We start from the raw sequence: 23,155 nt of genomic DNA on the forward strand, positions 1-23,155 counted from the left end.
GCTCATTGCACCAGTCTTTGCAGCCTCCCCAGCTTCTTCTGAGTTGATTTATCATTGGTTTTAGGCCACCAAACCAATGATGCATAGGTTATTCTGGGTCTTACAATCGTCAAATAAATCCAGTGGATCATTTTAGGTTTTAGTTCCCATGTCCTACCAAAAGTTTTTTTTTACTTATCCAAAGAGCATTTGTTGCTTTACTGATGACTTGCTCTAGATGCGAATTCCAATTTAGTTTGCTGTCAGAGTAACAACTCCCAGATACTTAACTGTGTTTGAAAGTTCTAAAACTAAAGTTTTCGAAATTGAGCTTTTATTCGCGAGAAATCGGTGATTGACGTGTTTGTTTACAAATGCAATAACGCCCAAATCTCAAATCCCTCCGGAATTATGCGTTTGGTATGATACTTTAGTTCAAAAGCTACCGAACGAAGTCAATAAGAACGCGTGATATAAATGTTTGCACCCCTTATTCTCAAAAACAAAAGAAGCGCTCCAACCGAATCAATTTTTAACTTCATCCAATAAGTGAATCCAATGGCGTTAAAATGCGATTGGCTAAGTTTAGAATCCGTACGCCGAATTTTAGGTCAAGATGCAGTGGTAGTTTTTTAACAATAATTCAACAATTTGTTACTCTTTATCGGAAAGGTAAATAAATGTAGAAGGCATCTGCAGTGAAAACATCCGCTCGAAAAATAAAGGAAATAGGTGGGTTGTGCTTAGTAGACCCAAAATTAGATTAATGTTCTAGATGCACTTCCACAGTTATTAATTGAGATCTTTCGATGCCTGTACCATTTTTGCATTAGTATAATTGTGTGGCAAGTACAATCATACTCTATGCCCAGGGAAGTCGAGAAATTTTCCAACCCGAAAAATTCCTAGATCGGACCGGGAATCGAACCCAGACACCTCCAGCATGGTCTTGCTTTGTAGCTGCGCCTTTACTGACTGAGCTAAGGGAGGCCCCGCTAATAGCTTAAATATAGTTAAATAGATCATTACAACGAAAGCATTTTTTTTCTAAGATCTTGAATTTGATTCTCCGTTAGAAATCTTTAAAATGTATCTCACGGAATGATCCAAAGAAATTGTTTAGCATCATTCCGCTTCTCTTAAACTTGCCTCTAAAATAAGCTTAACAAGCCTTCTTCAAATTCTTTGCCGAACAATCAGCAAAATTGTTGGAAATAGATTATTTTCGTAGTTGGAGATGCTTAACGTCAAATATCAGACTTGAAGTGGACATTTTGTACGATGGATGAGGAGATGAAAGCATAGAGTTGATAGTTCCGTTGTAGTACAGCAGTTTGAAAATTGTATATAGAAAGTATAAAACGCTCAACTTCACTAACTATCATCAACTATCATTTTCTCTGAAGTTTTAACAATTCGCTGAAGTACTCAAAACTTCTTTAAAATTTATGTAATTTCCCTAATGCTAATTGAACTGTTCAGAGATTTTCTGTTCTTTCCTGGACTGCCGCTCATGACAAGTCCGAAGAAAAACGCGTTTTAAATTTGCTTCGTACCATTATTTCTTATGTAATGTGACAACCCGTTTGGCTGTTTTTCCAAACTTTTCCAGAACAAAGTTTTTGAGTTCATGCAGTATAAAGAATCCATGGGTGACTAACTAACATTTCCATTGAAAAACTTAGTTTTCACAAAACGCAAATGGAACTGGAAATCTAGAAACTTCTTAAAATTTTCCGCATATTTTCTGAAACTGATGGAACTGAACACACCTAGAAATTCTCGCTATTTATGGAGCTTACTTAATTTCTTTGAAATGCTTCCAAAGTTCTCGAAATGTTTCTGAAGTTTTCTAAAATTTTTAGAACTTCTTTAAGCACCCGCAATTTATGTGGAATCAAAACGAAATAATTAATGTACATAGTTCTATGATTTCCACTGAAATTCTCGCGATTTTTCTGAAGTTGATGGAGCTGCCGGTAAATTATTGACACTAATTTATAACTTCTGCAATAGTCTTTCCTGATGTTATTAAAACTGCCCAAAATATTTCTGAATGTTCTTAAAGTTCTCTAGAGTTCCCTGATTTTTGTTCAAAATTTGTTATAAGAAACTGAAATTTTACTGAAATCAATTGAATTGCCTTGAAGTTTCCACAATTTCCCATAAGTTTTATAAACTTGATAAACACTCAGGGAGCTTTTCCTTATATCACTTATTATCCCTGAACTTATCTGGACATCCCTGAAGTTTTTGTATGCTTGCCTGAAGATCTCTAAATTTGTTTAATTTGTGTGAATTTTCAGATATATAGGGGAAATGGCTCTTATGTTGGCCTATGGATCTAAGGTTGGGCCCATCGCTAAAAATCTGATATTCATCAATCTTATCTAGATGAACGCATCATTGGGACTATTGAAAATCTAGTCGATTGCTGAACTTAGGGGCATTTAGGACGATATTACATCCATTTCCCCTATATTCATAACTCCCTGACGTTCCTGAAATTTCCGGATCATCATAGGATTCTTGGAATATCCTATATTTCCACAGATTTTCTTAAGGTAATTTCGCTTAATATCATGAAACTATATCAAAATGTCTAAATTTCTTAGTAGTTCTATGGAATTGATTTGGAAATCAGTGCTTGTTTAAAGTATCTACTTTTTTTAAATAATGAAACTTCGTTGACGGTCGACGCTAAATTTTCGCAATTTTGTACGTTCTTGAAATTTGCATGATACTCTCTACTCTCTAAACTCTTAAAATACTCCCACATATAAAGGATGCACTCGGTTCTGCTATGAAAGAAATGTAATTTTCGTAAACACTTTTAAACTTCCCTGAAATTCTCTGTGCTTCCCTGAAATTCCTGGAACATCTTGGATTCTTAATTTTTTTAAGCACATCATGAAAACATCCTGATTTTTTCTAAACTTACGCTTACAGATCTTTAAACTGCTTCAAAAGTCTGGACTAAAGTTTTGAGAACTGCTCTTAAGATTTCTGAAATTCCACAAAGATCTCTAGATCTAGCTTGTCTGATGTATTTAGAACTTTTTAAACGTTTTCACAATTTTCCTCAAGTTCTCGATATTTCTAAGGTTTTCTTGAAGCCGGTAAACTCCCGGTAACCGCAAGTCAGTCCCACCTGTATTTTTATCAATTTTGAGTTAGCATCATTATTCAGTTTATCTTTCTATGTTTTTTAGCTGTGCTATTGAAAAAGGTGGTTTGTTTAAGAAAAATTAAAAACAATACCATGTCAAACTGTCACACAACGAAAAGTAGCCGTAATCAGTCCCATCAGTTTTTAGGCTTGCTTCTATAGAATTAAGAATGTTAGACAATATATCGCATCATGAGATTTGACTCAAGACAGATTCTGTCCACTTCCCCTAGGGTACCCGGAACATGTCCGTATGTGACCAATATAGTTTTTGAACATGGCTTTGAATTCTCATGGGATTTGATGTGTCGCATGATGGATTTTGATTTAAAAAGGTTTTACCGCTTCCCCGGGGATACCCGGAACATGTCCGTGTGTAGTCAGCATGGTGCTGGTCACTCATTATGACTCTTATTGGTTTCAAATTCTCATGTGAATTGATTTATCGCATGGTGGGTTTGGCACGTTTTGAAAAGTCCTGGTCTGAAGACCAATTCTCGCCGGAATATGTTGCGGCCATTGCTTCAGAACCAGCGGAACGAATTCAGAAACATTCAATAGCGTTCTATGAGATTATGGTATCTTTCTACTGTTTAATACTGTGCTAAGCTAATGCAGCATCGTCATGGCATTGTGACTGACTTGCGATTATTTTTCTCATTGATGTTAAATGTAATCGCTGGTCAGTCCCAGTCCGGATTTTGTCATAAAATAAAATTATACGGTATTTTATTCAATATTTTTAGTAAACATAGTGATAATATATAATAACATATAATACTTTAAGAAATGTTCAAGAATCTGGAGTCAAAATCCATTCACAGTTTTAAAAGCTCGTTGAATTTTATTATAATTTCTAAGGACCTCATTTCAAGGAAGTTCTGGGAAAAAATCTTTCAGAAAAACATCAAATGCAATTTAGTTCTGAGGAATTTTAGATTTCTTGTGAAGCCTGAAAGTTTTGAGTAGAATTTCAAGAAAACCTGAATTGAATTAAAAGCAAATTTTAATGAAAACTCTGAAAATTTCTGAGGAGCACAACTCCTTCAGAGCAAAATTCCAAGGGCCTTCTGAGGATAATTTTATAAAGTTGTGGGAGAAAATGAATCCGGAGCATAAGTCCTTGGAATCTTTTTGAAAATACTAAAGGGATGATTACAATTAAATCTGAGAATAACTCCAGAACATCTTCAAAGGAATTTGGAAAATAAATTCAGGAGGGTTTGCCATACAAATTATGAGACGAAATCTAAGAAATTTGTGAGGATAAATGCCAATGAATTCTTAGGAGACTTTCAATGTGAGTAGAATTCCATGGGAAGGAGTGAGATTCAAAAGGAAATCTGAATTGAATTCAATGAATATTCGGAGAATTTTTCCAAATGGTTTCTTATTGTGGAGAATGTCAAGGTAATTCCGAGGAAAACTAAAAGAAAATTGAATGAAGAGGATAGCTTTATTGAAATGTTGAGGAATATTTCAATGGAAATCACAGATTTGCACTGAACTATTCAAATACAAGAAATCCAGAATATAATAACCACTAAGGCACTTTTATAATTTTCCATTTTTCTCACCAAAAATATTCCTGGACACTAGCAGGATCCATGCAAAAACGATACAGAATTAAATTTTTCAACTGTAAATCAAGTTTTGGAGCATCTCAGATGAATCAATTTATCAGGAAAAATAAAAAAGTGTTCCGATTCCTATGTCTCACGACAAACATTTCTGCTCACAACACTCTTTTTGACATTCTCCTATTTACCACCAGAGGTTGAATCGATCGTTTAGTTTCTATTAAAAAGGCTATTTTAAGAAGGATTCCAATTAAATTATTAGAAGGGGTTGTAAGGAAATTCCAAAAAGAAATCACTGGTAATTATTACGCGGGGTGTTTTCTGGCTTATTTCAGAAGAGTTCCAAGTTAATTCTGGAATTCATATCGTGAGAATTTAGAACAGGGTTTTAGCAAAAGAATAATTCAGTTTCGGTTTTTACAAATTTTTGTTTCCAAAGTCCAGCATCTTCAATTTTTTCTTTTAAGGACCAAGCACTTTACATCTGAAATTGAAACGACAAAAATCAATTTGCAATATTGCTGAGTGATTAAATTCTAAAAACAAAATTATGCAGCAAATAGAGCAAGAAATTCATTTGGTAAAGGATTACTCTGTTTTAAAGGTTTATTCTGAAATTCTGGTGTGAAAATTTGTTCCTATGGTATGGTTAATTTATTTTTCCCCGTTCTCTCACTGAATTCCCGGGTTTTCCCGGTTTTCACGGTTACTTTTCAAATTCCCGGATATTTCCCGGTTTGCTGACCACCCTGTTAATTGCAGTTGTTGCTGTTTTACCAAACAAAGCGTAGTTTTAACGCATTAAAAAAATAGATTTTTTATTTTAAACCTCTGGAAAACTCTGGGAATTTCATTTAGCCAAATGAGTAGACACCATGTAGATAGAGGAAGACGATTAAACGTAAAAATCTCTCTACAAGCACAACACCTACAAATTGTTCGAAAATTAGAACAAAATGTAGGCATCGATTATCGGATTCTAACCAATCGATCTTGAAATAAACTCACGCTAAACAAGTTAAACATAGTGACTGACTGACAAGAAAAAGTAACTTTAGTGACTGGCTTGAAAAAAGTCACCAAGTCACTAAAAAGTGACTCGCTACCAGCCCTGAAAACTGCATCCTTCTATTTACCACATATCATGAGAGCTTAATTCTATAAAAGTTGATAAACCGAATTTTATCTTAAGACTCTAACACCATTCTAGTAAGTCAATTCCGAACTAAATTGTTTACCATTTTCAAGAGATTGGTTCATAGAACAATTTTGGTGAAGACATGTATAATTTTTTAACTCCAGTTTCTCGACGGTAATCTAAAATGTAACTGATCTATAAATGGGTGTTAATGGGTTAAGTGTGTGCCTCCCTTAGGTCAGTCGGTAAAGGCACAGCTACAAAGCAAGACCATGCTGGAGGTGGCTGGGTTCGATTCCCGGTCCGGTCTAGGAATTTTACGAATTGGAAGATTTCTCGACTTCCCTGGGAGAGTATTATTGTACTTGCCACACAATTATACTAATTCAAAGCTTTCAATTAATAACTGTGGAAGTGCATCCAGAACACTAAGTTGAGAGCACGCAATGAGCTTGAAATGCGAGGAAGAAAAGAAGTGTGCACCCAATAAGCCTCGCCTTTTTTTTCGTTAGTCGCAATCACTGTTCTTGTGCTCGAAAGGCATACATTTGAGTACCAGGCATGTCAAGTTAATCAAATGTCTGAAGTAACAATCAAGCACCCTTCGTGCCAAACTGTAAATTGGACAGTTTGTTCACCTATAATTTTCCTAAATAAATGGAAGTAAATTGGGTGGGTATTTTTGTCCTCATTCAATACTTTAAGTGTTATAGTTTATATCGATTTGATTACATTTTTAACATACGACGGATTTTACGACTCTTTCGATATGGGGGAAGTGTTTCGTTTTCGATATGATAGTACAAATGTACCGTTTCATTTATCATAAGAAGCATATAATACAGAGGATGTATGAATCACAAACATACTTTGGTTTGCGGGTACAAGCTTCTGGAAGTGTTCAATGTTATGTGGCTCAGACACTGTTCAAGTGCTCTGTTAAACCGAAAATGGCCCTTGAAATCACAGCAGCAGCAGCTGTGGTTTCGTCGAGGCACTTTCTACCTCGCTAATCTCATTACCTTGAAATCACCTGAGAAGAAGATGGTACACCCCATTGAACCAGCAACCAGCCAGCAGCGCGGGGGAAAAAATCCCCACAAAAGGGTTCACTGCCCTATTACTCACGCTTGACTGGTGGTGGCACTTTCGTTGTTGGAACAAAACCGCGCTGTGATCCATCATCAACGTGTAACGCGTTTGTATATGTGACTCTGATTAAGAAAGCTTTCGCTTTCGCTGCCCAGTCAATTGCGGTTTCCACCCACCGGAATGGGAATCCATAATGGGAGCAGAAAAATGCAAAACAGGATGCCAGACAATGGCAGTGAAATCGACGCCCACGCTTCTTCGCATCATAGTCGACAACGACGACGACGACGACAACACGCGTACATACCGATTGCGCCATTTTTGCCATAAACAACCACGGGGATTCGCACATTAATCGCCCAGGCACCGCAGGAAGATGTCAGTGCATCTGAACTTAGGAAGATTTTCTTGGACTTCTCTGCGGTTCCTCAAGAAATTCACCGCCACTGATCTTGGCACGCAGAGCGCGGCTTTGAACCATTGTTTTGGTCAATTAATCCCGGGTGAGAAAACACTAGTGGTAATAAAAGAAATGCCATAAATTATCCGGTCCGGCATTGCGCGAGCAGCCCAGTCATGGGAAATGAGGAAAAACTATGAGCAATATTTGTTTCCTTTGCTTTCATGAATTGTTGATATAATTATTATACAACCACGGCGGCGACGGCGGCTGCCCACTGTCGGCGTTATCACTGGACCGCAAGGCACCGTGCTCATATAACTTCCAGGAGGAGAGAAGGGGTTAAATAGTGTTACGCCAAGTGCCAAGTCTTACGCAGATCGGTGTGATGCAGTGTTTAGCTGTCTAGAGATTAATTTAATGAAATGAAATGAAATAGAAAGTGGTAAATTAGTGCAAAATGTTAATTGGTGATGATAAATTACAAGGCATGCGCTGCGCGTCTTCGCTAACTGGCTGCCGTCTTCTGTCGCTCCCGACTTGCTGGGAAGACAATATGGATCACATTACGGCCGGACTCTGGAGACAGTTGGTTGGAACATTTGAATTATTTCACTCATTTGGACTTCAGCTTCACACACTTACAGCAATCACAAAACAACGCGGTACATATGACGAGCGAATTGTTTGTAAATGGGGCATTGCTAGTTTTAATTGGTGATTGTTTTGTTTATACCTTCTGAAATAGCATCTGAAATGTGTGACGCATGGCTGTGGAATGAACCGGCGGAGAGTGAGTTTCACTTTCAATAATTAGGTGATGCGTGGGAAGATATTAATTTAACTGTAAGGGAAAGTCGAAGGCATAACGAGAATCGTTTACCCATCATTTAGGTGATTTAAAAGAAGTAAGAGATCTACAGTTGCCAACCCCGTCCCAGAATCGAACGGCTTTGTGGTTTTGTTGCCAAAATCGAACCGTACCAAAGTCGAACGGGTACTGTACTCACAAATAATTTTTCTCTTTAGAAAAATGCAATGGAATTGCAGAAATAATTTCTTGCTTTGAGTTGACTCCTACTTTATATTAAAACTTGTTCTTTAACGGATAAATGCTTTTAAAATTCTATCATAAAATACTCATAAATCATTGATTTTTTTTCGGAAATTCCCGTAAAATCCTGATTTGAACTCCCGTGGAATTTTTTTTATAGAATTCCCTTGGAATGCTCCTGGAATTCTGTTTAGGATTATTCTAGCAATCTTTAGATACTTTGACTATATGTTTTGTATTACTTCTGCGTGAAGTCAACGATTTACATAGCTGAAGATGCTAATTTCAAATAACAGACTAAAGTGGTAATTTTTATACGATAGATGAGGAGGTAAAAGTATAGAATTGATAGTTCCGTTTGAGTACGGCAGTGTGAAAATTATATATAGAGAGTAGAAAGCGAGCAAGGATAACTTTAGGAAGGTACAAATCGGTTTGATCATCTCTCTTTACCAAACTCCCCCGTTGGAGAGGGCGGTGAGGGGTATTCCTCAGAATTCCTTTAGATTTATCCATAGACTTCTCTAAATAAGTCGCACATAAGTCTAAAAATTCCCATCGAAATACTTTTGATAATGAAGGTATTTTCATCAAGCCCAAGAGCCTTGAAAACTTTACGATTAGTTTTATGATTGTCGGGGCTGGTAGCGGTCACTGCTGTCAGAAATAGTGATTTTAGTGACCATGTTTAATAAATAAGTGACCAAATAGTGACTTATAGTTGTAAAAATAGTGACTAAAAAGTGACCTAAGAGAAGGCGCATCAAATAAATTTTTGATGTTTAGACTTATTCAATTATTATCTCATAAACACTTATGTACGATATGAACCTTCAAAGCGAAAGATTCAATAGAAAGTTTATAACCGAACCCTCGGTATTAGTCACGGTGTCTACTAACTTCAAAAATCTGGAAAACCGGGAATAATTGGGAATTTTTTGTTTATTAAAATACCTGGAAGTCTCAAAGAGTTTAAAAAATTCTTACTAAGGAATATTTAAAGAAAATAATGAATTTTAAAATACAACAATTTTATTTTTCTCGTTATTTTCATTCACACTTTGAACTTAAAAGATTCACAGTGGATTAATCATCAGTAAGATTTTTTTTTTTTTGGTTTCCAAGGACCACTATCCTTCTGTGAAGTTTCCGATGTTTTTCAAATTTATGGAACTTTTGTGCTCCGGAAATTTTCATGGAATTAGAACGAAATAATTAATATAGTTCTATGATTTTCACTAAAGTTCTCCAGATTTTCCTGAAGTTCATAAAACTTCCCTTAACTTCTTCAATAGTCTAGACTTTCCTTCGATTTGATCTGAAATGTTCCACGAATTTCAGGGAAGTACAGAGACCTTCAGACAATTTATGAAAACTTCAGAAATATTTCAGAAACTGCACAGAAGTCCAGAGAATTTCCAGAAAATTTACAGGTGTTTACGGGAATTCTGGTTATTTCCGAGAAGAACAGAACCTTCAATAGAACTAAGAGCTTTATGGAAGCTTCGAGAACATCAAGACAGGTCAGAGAATCAAATAAATAATTTCAAGGAAATATTAGAAGCCTTAAAGAAGTTTCGAGAAACTCAGTGAATTTCCAAAAACTTCAGCAAAGCTCCAAGAGAATTCCTGGAAATTTTATGAACATCCGGAAAACGTGAGAGTATTTTAAGGGTGTTATATCATGGAGGTTTCAAAAACTTAAAAAAAATGCGAAAATTTAGCATGATTAGAGAACATCAACGAAGTTCCATTAATACAAAAAAGCGAGAACTTTTAGCAATTAGCGATATTTTCTAGAAATTCCAGAGAACTAAATTTAGAAATGTTTAGATAGTTTAATGATATTCAGCGAACTTCCGAATACTTCGAGGAGGATCAGATAGCTTCAGAATTATCCCATTAACTTCAGAAAATTTGCAGCGATTTACAAGGAGTTCCGTGGAATTATAGGGTATTCCAAGAATTCTATGATTGATCTTAAAACGTCAGATGCGTAAGGGAATTATGAATATATATCACAAAATTTGCTGGATTATTAAACAAGTTTAGAGGACTAAGCATAGATAAGTTCAGCGAAAAGCGAGTGTTAATAATGGCTATAATACTCAAAGAACATTTTCGAAACTTCAAAGCAAATTAATCAATTTCAGTAAAGTTACGGGTTCTTAGAAAATACTGATAAATTCATGGCAGTCTAGAGAACTTTAAAGAAATTCATCAGGTTTCTCGATTTGTTTTTCAGCACATGAAACTATCTTGAATTTATCTAAATTTACGATTATAGAGTTTTAATCTATCTAGCTTTTCTGAGATGCTTAGAACTTCCTAAAAATTTGCACAATATTTCTCAAGTTTTCGCAATTTCTCAAGATCGCTTGGCACTTGTGAAGTTCTATGAAGTTCGAGGAACTTCATAAAAGTTTCTGAAAAGTCTTGGATGTTGAAAGAACCGCTTTGAGGTTCTTACAGCTTCCAGTAAGTTTCCCATATTTTCAGCGTGTTAACTTCCCTTATGTTCCTACAGTTTGTTCATAGAGTTTCACTGAAAGTCTCAGCATGTCCTTTCATTCATCAGAACTTCTCCAAAGTTCATACAATTGTTGTAAAGTTAATGAGACTGCATTGAAGATTTCTAATCTTTCATAAAGTTACTTATGAACTTGAAATAAATCATTTATTTTTTAACTTTATTCAGACACTTTGCATATTTTCAATATCTTGAACTTGTACATGGAATACGAAACTTCAAGATATTGAATATTTTTAGATCTTGAACTTACTTAGTTACTTACTAAACTCAGGTAATTTTATCCAGAAAAATGAGTAAACACCCTGCATATAGAGAAAGACGATTAAACGTCACAACGCAAAGAATACTCAATCTTGAAATTAATTCACGCTAAAAAAGTTGAAAATAGTGATTTATTACAAGAAAAAGTGATTTTAGTGACTTGGCCTTAAAAAAGAGACTTTTTAGTGACTGACTTGAAAAAAGTGACCAAGTCACTAAAAAGTGACTCGCTACCAGCCCTGGATTGTTTTTGAAACTGTGACCGTGGAAAGTTTTCAAAATCCGATACCTTGGATTCTTTTTATTTTTCAAGGTCCTAGATCTCGAATGAATTGCTAACTTCTAGTGGATAAACTAAACTTCATATTTGATATGTTTGAGCCCCTCAGTCTTGGAGATTTACGTTCAAATTATCCAACATAGTTGCTGTGTCCATTTTTTTTTCAGTCCGAAGTTCTCCCAAATGACCCAGTTAGGCAAATACCGTTCATAAGCTTTAAAAACAGTCAGTGATTCTGAAACGTAAGTAAACTACATTAAAATTTTCAAGACTTTAAAACACTCTAGAGATCGAAAGCATCAACTAAATAATTAAATTCATGGAAAAAAAAGTTACAAAAGTCAATTAACCGAAAAATTACATCTACATTTAGAAAAGTTTTGAGGCTCTGTCGCTTTAGGTTGTAAAATTATGTACCGTCAGTGGCGTCGCGTAACCTCACTTTTTACCTGGTGTACCAACTTTCAAAAACAGATTTAATGCCATATTCATACTCGAATCGGTTGAAAAACACAATTAATCTTCTAGTTAACTCGCATCCTGAGGCAACATCTGCGGCACGTTTGCAAGGCTTCAACAGGGTAGCGGTCAATGAGTTTTTCGATGTTTTGATTCGCGAGTTGGAAGGAACCAAATTTAGTGCAAGCAGGACTTTCAACTTTGACGAAACATCGGTAGTTACCGTAAGTTGTGCAATATTTATTTCCATGAGTTGTGCATTCACATTCCTTCATTTACTATATTGTTGCTAGGTTCAAACGAAAAGATCTAAGATGTTTGCCTTGAAGGGCCAACATCAAGTAGGATCAGTGACTTCTGCGGAGAGAGGGCTACTGTCCACAGCATGCATCTGCGTATCAGCTTCTGGACAGATACTTCCGCCAATGCTGATCTTCCCCAGGGCTCGATTGACAGAAAACCTGAAGAAAGGTGTTACACCGGACACAATTTGTTTGTAACTCCTCCGGATGGATGACGGTGAAGGATTTCAACACCTGGTTCGAGCATTTCGTAAACCACACACGCCCGACATCTGATCTGTGTTTCTTCTGTTGGATGGGCATAGCTCCCATACCAAAAACCTCATCTTTATCGAAAGAGCAAATGAGTGCTTTGTCACAGTTGTGTGCTTGTCTCCACACTGCAGCCACAAGCTACAACCACTCGACATAAGCTTTATGGGCCCACGACGGCTTTTTCGAAATCAGTGGAGGATTATCTCAAGTCTAATCCGGGTAAAGTTGTGACCCTCAACGAAATCAGCCAGCTATTTGGCTTGGCTTTCATGAAAACTTCCAGTGCAACTCTAGACATCAAAGGATTCCGTAAGGCGGGCATTGTTCCACTGAACAGGTTCATTTTCACCGATGAAGATTTTGCACCAGCTGATGTAACGGACGTCCTTCCCGATACAGATAAGATTCCTTCATGCAGTGGAATGGACGATATATTTGCTGATTCCAAAGAGATAGATTCCAAGCCAGGACCTTCACAGACCATGAGCAATTCATTCGGAAACGTTGAAGATGGTACCATGCTGACCCCTAAGACCAAACCTGAACCGTTTCCATCGAATTCAACACCTGATTCATCCTTTTCGAGCTCTTTCAAAGTTTCACCTTCGGAAATTCTGCCAGTACCAAAAACAACCACCAGAAAAATTGCACATGGCAGAAAGCGGGAAAAGGTACGCAATATAACATCAAGTCCATATCGGAATGAGCTGAAGTCGTCGCAGGCTTTGAAAGAATTGACCATCAAAAGAGAAAGTGGATCAAAACCCGTTTTCTACCAATGATTCCGAAACCCCTAAATGAAAGCGAGGTCGACCAAAAGGAACGAAAAACCAGAAAAATAACATGATCACGCAAGATGCACCTCTAAGAGTGATAAAATCTACTATTTAGTAAGGTGCTCATTATGCCCCATACGTCAATTGTTTGAGTGGTTTCAGACCACAACCCTTACTCGTATTTTTGCGCATAATACCTTGTTTTTACTGACTCAAATCAGCTTGTCCATATATTTAGTATATTTCTGTAGACCAGCACCGTTTTAGCACGGAGTAAAATTAGTAGTAAAATTATGTTTATTTCTGTTGATTATGGTAGTACATTGATTTATCATTTTAATTGATTAGCCTACTTGGCTCTTCATCTTTGTTTAATTTGATATTCTAATTTAATATTTGCGTTTTTCAACTAGTTTACAGAATATCCCTTTGGGGATGTGTTTTATTTGAATTGAAAAAAGTGATAACCTACCTAACTATTTTAGCACGGATTATTTTACACGATACATAAACTCCGACAAAAATTTTAGAAATCTAACTCTAGATCATTCTAGAGAATTTTGATGAGAATGCCAAATGAGTTTTGATGAGGATTGTAGTCCTTTATAAATCATATTCTTTAAGGATAATTCTGAAGAATTTTACAGACAACTTTTTTAAAGTTTGAATAGAAATTTCAGGTAATTTTTAGAAGTATTTCATGGTAAATCTAAATAGATTATTATCGGGATTAGAAGTAGAATTCATCTAATTTCAGCCCATTAATTTACGAGCCTAAGACACTTATAGGCAAACATTATCGCAACGGTAGCTTTCATAAAATATCCGAAGATTTCGTTTCGAGTAACTGAACTTATAGGGTAGAGAACTACTTCGGCCTAATCGTCCATTTTGGGCCTATCGAGCAGAAAACTTCCAATAAATCCATGATTTCAGATTTAGCAAGTCAATTATGCGTTTGATACGATACATTAGTTAATAAGCTACGGAACGAAGTCAATGAGAACGCGTGATATGAAGGTTTGCACCCATTCTTCCCAAAAACAAAAGAAGCGCTACGACCGAATCAATTTTTATCTTCATCCGGTAGGCCGAAGTCAATTCATTGGCGTTTCAATGCGTTAGGCCATGTTTAGAATCCGTAGGCCGAGTTTGGCGTCAAGAAGCAGTGTTAGACTTTTGACAATATCTCAACGATTGGTTTCTCTTTATCAAACTTTACGGTACATACGGAAAGGTAAATAAATTTGGAAGCCATCACAGGGCTGGTAGCAATCACTGCTGTTAAAAATAGTGATTTTAGTGACCATTTTGATGAAATAAGTGACTTATAGTTATAAAAATAGTGACTAAAAAGTGACCTAAAAGTAAATTTTAATGAAAACTCTTAGGAATTTCTGATAAGCACAACTCCTGTGAGCTTCAGAGGAAAATTTCTAGGGCATTCTAAGCATAATTTCATAAAGTTTGTGCATTTTTCTTTTGAAAATACTAAAGGAGGATTACAATTAAATCTGAGAATAACTCCAGGACATCTTCAAAGGAATTCGGAAAATGAATTCAGAAGAGTTTGCCAAACAAATTATGAGAAGAAATCTAAGTAATTTGTGAGGAGAAACGCCAATGCATTCTTAGGAGACTTTCAATGTAAGTAGAATTCCAAGGAAAGGAGTGAGATTGAAAAAGAAATCTGAAATTAATTCAATGAATATTCGGAGAATCTTTCGAAAGGGTTTCTTATTGTGGAGAATTCCAAGGAAAACTAAAAGAAAATTGAATTCGGAGGATAGCTTCACCAAAATTTTGAGGAATATTTCAATGGAAATCTCCGTTGAATATGGAATGGACTATTCTGAGGTTTTCAGAACTACTTTAAAGTTCCCAATTTTTTCCTGAAGTGTTACCGGAACTGCTCTGAGATTCTTTGTTCTTTTCTGAAATTTTCAAAACTTCTCTAAAGTTTTAGCAGTTCTCATCAATCTTGTTGTACTGCGCTGAATTTAATTGAACCGCCCTAAAAATGTTTAAGCTTCAGTGAGCTTCTGAACGTATGCGAAGACCTCAATTAACTTTTTAACGTCTCTGAAGTTATCTCAAGATCTGGGAACTTCTTTAAACTTCCCACTAATTTTCTGAAACTAAAGGAACTGGCCTCCCCAATGTTCATACAAAATCCTGAATTTCGCGGATCTCTCCTTAAGCTCCATAGATTTCTATGAAGTTCTCGAAATGTTTGTGAAGACCGCTGCCCTTCTGTGAAGTTTTCGAAGTTCTTCTAAATTTCTGGAACTTTTGTGCTACCGCAATTTTCATGGAATTAGAACGAAATAATTAATATAGTTCTATAATTTTCATTGAAGTTCATGAAGCTTCCCTTAAATTATCGACACTTATTTAAAACTTCTTCAATAGTCTAGACTACCCAAAAGATTATTGAATTTCCTTAAAGTTCTCTAGATTGCCCTGAATTTTCAGTATTTTTTAAGAAACCGCAACTTTACTGAAATTAAATTATTTGCCTTGAAGTTTCGACAATTTCCTATAAGTATTATAACCATTATAAACGGTCCCTAATTTTCCCTGAACTCATCAGTGGTTACCTGAAGTTCAATTTTTTTTTTTTAATAATCCAGCAAGTGTATCTCAAAATTGAGTGTACAGATGTCCTTAACTTTCAGAAAAACAGCTTTAAAAGCACAATCTAAAGAGATACGTTTTACGATCTGAATTTCTGGCTGCTAAATCATCATTAATTTATCAATCATTGATTGGGCTTATTTGGTTGCGTTTATTTAAAGTAAGAGCTATTTGAAAAAAAAATCCTTTTCCTTGAAAAACCTTAATATCTTGAAATATAATGAGCTAAACTTTTTGAAATTTTTCTCACTTTTAGTCATAAAAAAGATCATTCATATTCCACTAATTTTATTAAAATTCGTCCACTAGGTAAAAAGTTGAAAATCGTGCGTTTCACTAAAATAAATTTAACTTCATACAGGTTCTTCCAATGAAGTCCAAAACTAAAACGATAAATCAATAAACATCTATTCAACCACCAGTGAAGATTGAAAAAAATAATCCATTCAGAATGTTTCAAAAAATGTTCCACTAGGGTGTACGCTCAATTTTGCGATACACTGTATATTCATAATTCCCTGACGCTTCTGAATTCTCTGAGTTTCTCGCAACATCTTTAAGGTTTCTACAATTTCCTTGAAATTGTTTGAACTGCCCTTTGATTCTATAATCTGTCGTGATGTTCTCGAAGCTTCACTAAAGCTTTCAATTCTATTGAAGATCTCGGTTCTGCTGCTCGGCAATAAATGGAATTCCCGTAAAACCCTTTAAATTTTCCTGAAATTCTCTGGACTTCTTTGAAGTTTCTGAAATATTTCAGAAGTTTTCTTAAATTCTCTGAAGGATTCTGTACTTCCCTGAAATTCTCGGACAATCTTAAGGGTTCTCGATGTTTTTTCAGCACATGATTTTTCTCTAAATTTACGATTATAGACATTTGGAGACAAGGGCTGAAAGTCTCCTTAATAAAAATATAAAAAATATAGATATTTAAACTGCTCCAAACGTCTGGACTAAAGCTACGGAAACTGCTCTTAAGGTCTGAAATTCCCCAAAAATCTCTAGATATAGCTTTTCTGAAAAAAAAAATGCACAATACCCCTCATGTGTTCTATGTTTCTCCTGTGAAGTTCCCTTACATTCTAGGAACTGCATAAAAGTTCCCGCAAGCTTTCGGATGCTAAAAGAACCGCAGTTTTTTTATGGAGCTTCACTGAAATTCTCAGTTTTTCTTTTCATTACTCAGAACTTCGCCAAAGTTCCTACGAACTATTTATTTTTTTATTCTGGCGCTTTGAAAATTTTCAATGTCTTGAACTTGTACATGGAATACGAAACTTCAAGATATTTTATAATTTTAGATCTTGGAAATACTCAAATTGAAAAGTTTTTTTTTTTAACTTTATTATGTGAGAAATTAAATAAGTGATAAACTTCAACATTCAATGGATTTGATTGTAAAGCTGTTTCTTTAAAACCGATTGACATGTCTTAAAAACGTTTGGGTAAATTGCTGTTGTTTTTGATCTACGCATTTAAAAATTTAGCTTTTTTATTATAAACCTGAAATTTATCCGTTAAAACACTGGAAAAACCTGGAAAAGTAAGATAATTTTATGTAGATAGAGAAATACGATTAAACGTCACAACGCAAAGAATACTCAATCTTGAAATAAATTCACGCTAAAAAAAGTTGAAAATAGTGACTGATTACATGAAAAAGTGACTTTAGTGACTTGGCCTTAAAAAAAAAGAAACTTTTTAGTGATTGGCTTGAAAAAAAGTGACCAAGTCACTAAAAACTGACTCGCTACTAGCCCTACCATCAGTAATAATAACATTTCGTTTGGTGCTAAACTGCGCTAGATTAAGAAAGACTAAGTGCGGGTTGTGCTTCATAGGCCGGAAATGGGGTAGTTAACCCTAATATCGGTACAGTTGAAAACCGGAATAAACCACCAGCGACAATGGATTTTACTTTCGTTCTGTAAGTTGAACAGAGTATGGGAAGTAGTGCGCTGTAATCGCTATACAGCGCCCTATTTCCGACACTATGTTCAACGGTCAAAGCGAGAGTAAAATCGATTTTAGCTATTGGGTTATTCCGGATTTCAATGACGCTTGTCTCACAGTAAATGTTCTATCGCTCGTCGAACCATTTTTTCCCTAGCACAGACATCATAATCAAGAAGTGTCGTCCAACATCCAGTGAATTTAACATTACATTTTTAATACGGCTGGAGAGCATCATTTTCGTTGTGAAATTACAAAAGAAAAAAGTGTTGTTATCAAAATCGTAATATTAACTATTCTTCGAACTTAAAGTGGATATGTGTCGTCGATTCCTTTCAACACGGTTCATGATCAGTTAAGTTTAGCTTTTTTTACTATCGAGACTTACAGCCGGAGGCTGGTTCGTCTCCTTGTTCAGTTCAGTTCAAGAGTAAAATGTGAAATTATGTATGACTATGGATTAGTTTTCTAAGCGACGCATTTTTCTGTTTGCAAACACAATCATTGCTCTTTACTTGAAAGGCATATGAGTGCCAGACACCTTCTTCCTGCATTGCTGCAGTTCCATTTTGAACGTTATCGAGTGTGTGAAGTTAACGATATTCCTGTCGTTATCGAGCGCTTGGACATTGCTGCTGCGATAACAAGCAATGAAGTATAGGATACTTCCAATCAAACGGCCCTTATCAGAACCAATCATTTTGGTTGCAAGGTTTTAAATTGAGCGATTTACCAAAGGATTGACTTTCGAAGTGACTATTTTGAGGACGAACAGTGTAGTTTCAGTAGATCTGAATCAAAATTGAAGTCAACTATTACGAGAATTACCAATAGGCCGATATTTAACGTTGCAAACTTAAAAGCCTTATAAGAAGACATTAAAGCGCATACCACACAATTTAATTTAAATTCTCTCTAAAAAATATATGTAATGTTTGGATAAGAAACACTATAATTATTAACTTTATTAAGAAAAAACCGTCACAAGAGCTTTTAAAAGCCTTTAAAATAGGAATGGAAAGAGGTTCTCATATTTTAAACAACACTTTTTGGTTTGTTTACATTTTGAACATACGACCATTTCACCTTGAATTGTCTACCAGAAGAACTTTGTCCAAATGAACCAACACCACACAATTGGATTGCAACTTTCCATCACAAAATCTGATGCAAAACTTGATTTCACTCATTTTTGCGACACTCTCATTCTCTACGATAGTTTACAAATGAAAGTAAAAAAAAATGAGCTTCAATGTTTGACCTATAATTCTTATGCAAAATCGTGCGCTGAGTCCAAAAATGGCAATCATATAATTGATATAGCTTCATTACAGCCGGTGATATTTGTATTTTAGTAAGCAAACTTTTTTTTGAGTGAAATTTCATATTTTGGATTCAGCGCACGATTTTACATGGGAAATGACCATCAACGTTCAAAGTTCAAATATGTTGTAAACTAGTGTTATTGTTCTTATTGCTTAAAACACGTTTGTCCTCCCCAACCGCTGCTTTGATATTATTTTTTACAACCAAAGTTATCTCCCGCTCGAGACTCCCTAGGCAGTTCAATAACATTGATATGAACCATCCGACAGCACAGATCAATAAATTTGCACCACAACATCAAGCATTCGCCTAGCAGGGCTGCTGCAGACGGTTGGAAGCTTCTAGGTCACACTCCAACACATACGCTCTGACAGAGACAGAGAGCGAGATAGAGACCGAAACCCCGCCAGGAAACGGGCCCAGCAGTACACTTCCTGTCGGGGCAGCTGCTCCGGCGATGGATCGGCAGTTTCCCACGAGGAGCTCAGCCAGAAAATCAGGATTTTTTACCACCTGTTTCAGCTTCCTGCCGTACGCTTTTTTGTCTCTTCTCTTCTCATCCCCCGTGCTTGTGTTGGTGCTAGTGCCGTATGTTTTTGTCTCTTCTCGTCGTCGCCCATTGAGTAATTCATAATAATTCTAGACGAAGGCGATTGACAGATATTTTGGGTAAATCCATTCGCTGCTCAGTAGCTCTGTTGACATACAATTACACCAATACCAACTCCAGTCATCACTGACTGGAAGATATTTCTTCAGCTCTTTACACTTGTATGGGTGGATACTTTTTTTTTTTGGGTTCCAGGGATCTCTGCTGCCATTGAGAAGCTGGAGGAAAGACCTTTCGGTGGAGAAAATCTCGGTATTGTTCCGACTTTTTGGAGGCGATTTTTCCATTTTGCACTAGCACGGGCACCGTTTACACTACCGTTCACTCACTTGACACTGTTTTTCCAGCCGATTACGAATGCGATTGCAGGGTGGAAATGTAGCACAACTTACCTATTTTTATCTTTAATTGTTCCTCAACACGGACTTTGCGTGTGTCGTCAGCCATATTGAATCCATAACTAGTACTGCGAATGTGTGTACACAAAACTGCTGCTGCTGCTGCTTCTCCGAATGACTGACACTGTATGCGTATGAGCACCTCGCTACATGAATCAATCGAATGGTACACTAACACCAGCGCAGATCACTCACTGAAGTTTATTCATAAAAAAAATCTCGGTAGCCTTTCTTCTTCGTCTTCACGGCGCACGTTCCAGCACACTTTTTGAGCTGTTTGATTCAGAAATTTTCTAACAACACCAACACATATCTAGGCTAGCACTCACACATCCGCCCGTGATACTGTTGCACAATGAGAGAGTCACTCACTCGTGGGTTCAACATATACACAGCCCAGCACAGGATGTTAGCTTTGATCAAACTTCTTTTTTTCCTGACTATTTTCCCTGCTACTTTTGCTTCGTCTTCAGTGTTTGTTATTATTCATTCATCTTTTTTTTTCGTACATTTCAGCGCACTTTAAAGGCATTTTTCGGTCTTCTCTCATTCCATCACATCCAAACATCGCCAAGGGCGGCGTGCGGTCATACCTTTCCAGCAAACAACCTGGATTCGCTTCCTCGTCCGCCTTCTTCTTCAAAGGTCCATTCTAAGAGTACGTGATAGAAGCACACATTTCCTAATATTCACTCGCACTAGGGGTCCGCTACACCCGCGCACTATCTCAATGGATGCATGGACATGCATAAAACTGCAAGAGAGGTAGAAAAAATATGTAAATTAGTATTTTGAATTTCTACGACTTAAAGCTTGATTGGTTAGTAGGTAGAGCATTTTGGACAGCCAATCAAGCGAGATAGAGAGAGAGAGAGAGTATGTGGGTTTAACACCTGGCCGTGCGTTGGTGGATGCATCGCTGTAACAGTTTTTTTTTTTAATTTTGCTGCTCAAAAGACACCTTTCAATCGGCAAACGAGACACGCGCTGAGCTTCGTGTGTATTTTACTCGGCAACGACGCACGACTGAAAAACGCGACCGACGACGCTGGCGGTGGGACACGAACTGAACTCAAACGACGAGACGATTCCGTTGAGCTTCCTCGTCGTCGTGTGTATGGTGTTTGGTTTGGTGTTCGCTGCAGCAGTAGACTGGTCCACACAAATAAAAGTTCTAATTTTCCACGAGCCATCCCCTAGATTTGTGCCTTTAGGTGAGAAAACCATTATCTGCAAGTTTCAGCTCATTTGGTTGTAGGATGAGCTGGCGCTTTCAGTTTGCATTTTGTATGGGGATTTTTTGAAGTTTTTTTTATTCTCGATTTGATTAAGATTTTCAAAACTTGTAGTTAAGTTAATGAGTAACAACTTTGCTGAATATTGCATCATGAATCCAGTTAGATTTATTGAGATATTCGATTTTGAATGTGTATGAGCATTTTGTATTTTAAAATTTCAACCAAATCTCCAATATGAACATTAAACTAAAAGCGCCATGGTCAAAAAACCACTGAAACATTCAGAGAGCGGATCGCATCAAAAGACACGAGCCTGGCCTGTGGAAAATAAGAACTTTTATTTTTAATGGTAATCCTGTTGATACGTTGCATATATATGCTGCATGTATTTTGTTGCAATATACGAGCAGAATGCACATAATTGATTATTATATCCAGAATACTAACATGAATCGTGATGCTGTCTTATGTAAATTTGTTCTTTATAGTTTAAGCTACGTGTGCTGAAATTCTGAGCTTAATCGAGTTTTCTGAGCCAGTTCTATGCACGAAAGAGTGAAGGAATGTTATTTCTCCATACAATTCAACCAATATCCCCATATAAATTTTAAATCAAAAGCGCCAGCTCGTGTTACATCCGAATGAGCTGAAACTTTCAGAGAGTAGTTTTCTCAATGGCACAAATCTAGGGGTTGACCCGTTGAAAAAAATGAGGAAAAATTTCCCCCATTTTAATGTGTGGGCCAGTCTACTGCAGCAGCGCTGGTTGATGCTGAGTTGACTGAAAGTGAGATCGCGAAGAAGGGCGCACGAATAGAGCCGACGTCGTGTACTATGGGCCAGTTGGAAAAAAATAATGCCGGAAAAAATTGGATTCAAATTTTAAACAAAATATATTGGAAATTTTCCATCGATTTTGTTTAGCAAATTTTAGCATCTTCATTACAAAACTGCTATTTTAAAACTTCCTATGAAACTATTAAAATATGCCAGATTACAGTGGGCCTGCAGCGGTACTGATAATAGAAGAAATAAGTTCATATTTTTGCAAACCTTCGTTTTTTTTTGTATTAAATACGCCGTGTCACAACCAGCATTGCCAGGTCATTTTCAAAAAAAAATCTGGATCAGGCTCCAAAAAAATCTTCTTTTCAACATAATGCTATTGAAATCAAAGTGATGTGCGAATCTCCCGTAAAATAGGTCCGTATGATAATCTGGAATTTATTTAAAGTACTAGAATAGTTATAAATTACATGTTTAAATAAATTCAATAAAGCAAATAACTTGTTAGCATTGCTAAAATCATCCAAAAGTTGAAAAGTATTGACACGGTGTGCCCAAAAAGTTCAAATATCCATTACGCAGCATTTCAAAAATTTAGTTAAATGTGGGTAAAAAAACAGCAGAAAATATGGTTAGAAATGTTTTTTAAACTGTAACTTTTTTTAAAAAGAATGAGATGCAAAGAATCAAGGAAATTTGATGGGATGGATTTTTTTGAACTAATAGTTGATGCAGTACCAGAATTTAAAGATTTTATTAGTTCTAAATACCTAATTTTTTTTTTTTTTTTTTTGTAGTGATCCAGTGGCAGCACTTGCTTAAACTCTACACTGGACCCCTTTTAATGATAAATTTTGCTTCTATGAGCCTCTATTTTAAATCAACACACAGACGTTCCTAGGCTATGGTGCCCGTTTGGTCACTGTTGG

The 23,155-nt window shown here is 36.2% G+C and overlaps 1 protein-coding gene across 1 annotated transcript in view; it reads right to left on the reverse strand.

Annotated features, from left to right (window-relative positions):
- RasGAP1 (Ras GTPase activating protein 1) overlaps positions 1–20,955 on the reverse strand; it is a 115,658-nt gene extending 94,703 nt beyond the window's left edge. The window contains exon 1 of the mRNA XM_065217333.1: positions 20,197–20,955. Coding sequence (XP_065073405.1) covers positions 20,197–20,251 — 55 coding nt within the window. The 5' untranslated portion in view covers positions 20,252–20,955. The remainder of the gene's footprint in view (positions 1–20,196) is intronic.
- Positions 20,956–23,155: the final 2,200 nt, after the last annotated feature.

The sequence above is a fragment of the Ochlerotatus camptorhynchus genome, unplaced genomic scaffold (genome assembly GCF_037179485.1).
Source record: "Ochlerotatus camptorhynchus isolate MF236.1 unplaced genomic scaffold, CSIRO-AGI_Acam_v1.1 ptg000007l, whole genome shotgun sequence".
In the NCBI taxonomy this organism is placed as follows: domain Eukaryota; kingdom Metazoa; phylum Arthropoda; class Insecta; order Diptera; family Culicidae; genus Ochlerotatus; species Ochlerotatus camptorhynchus.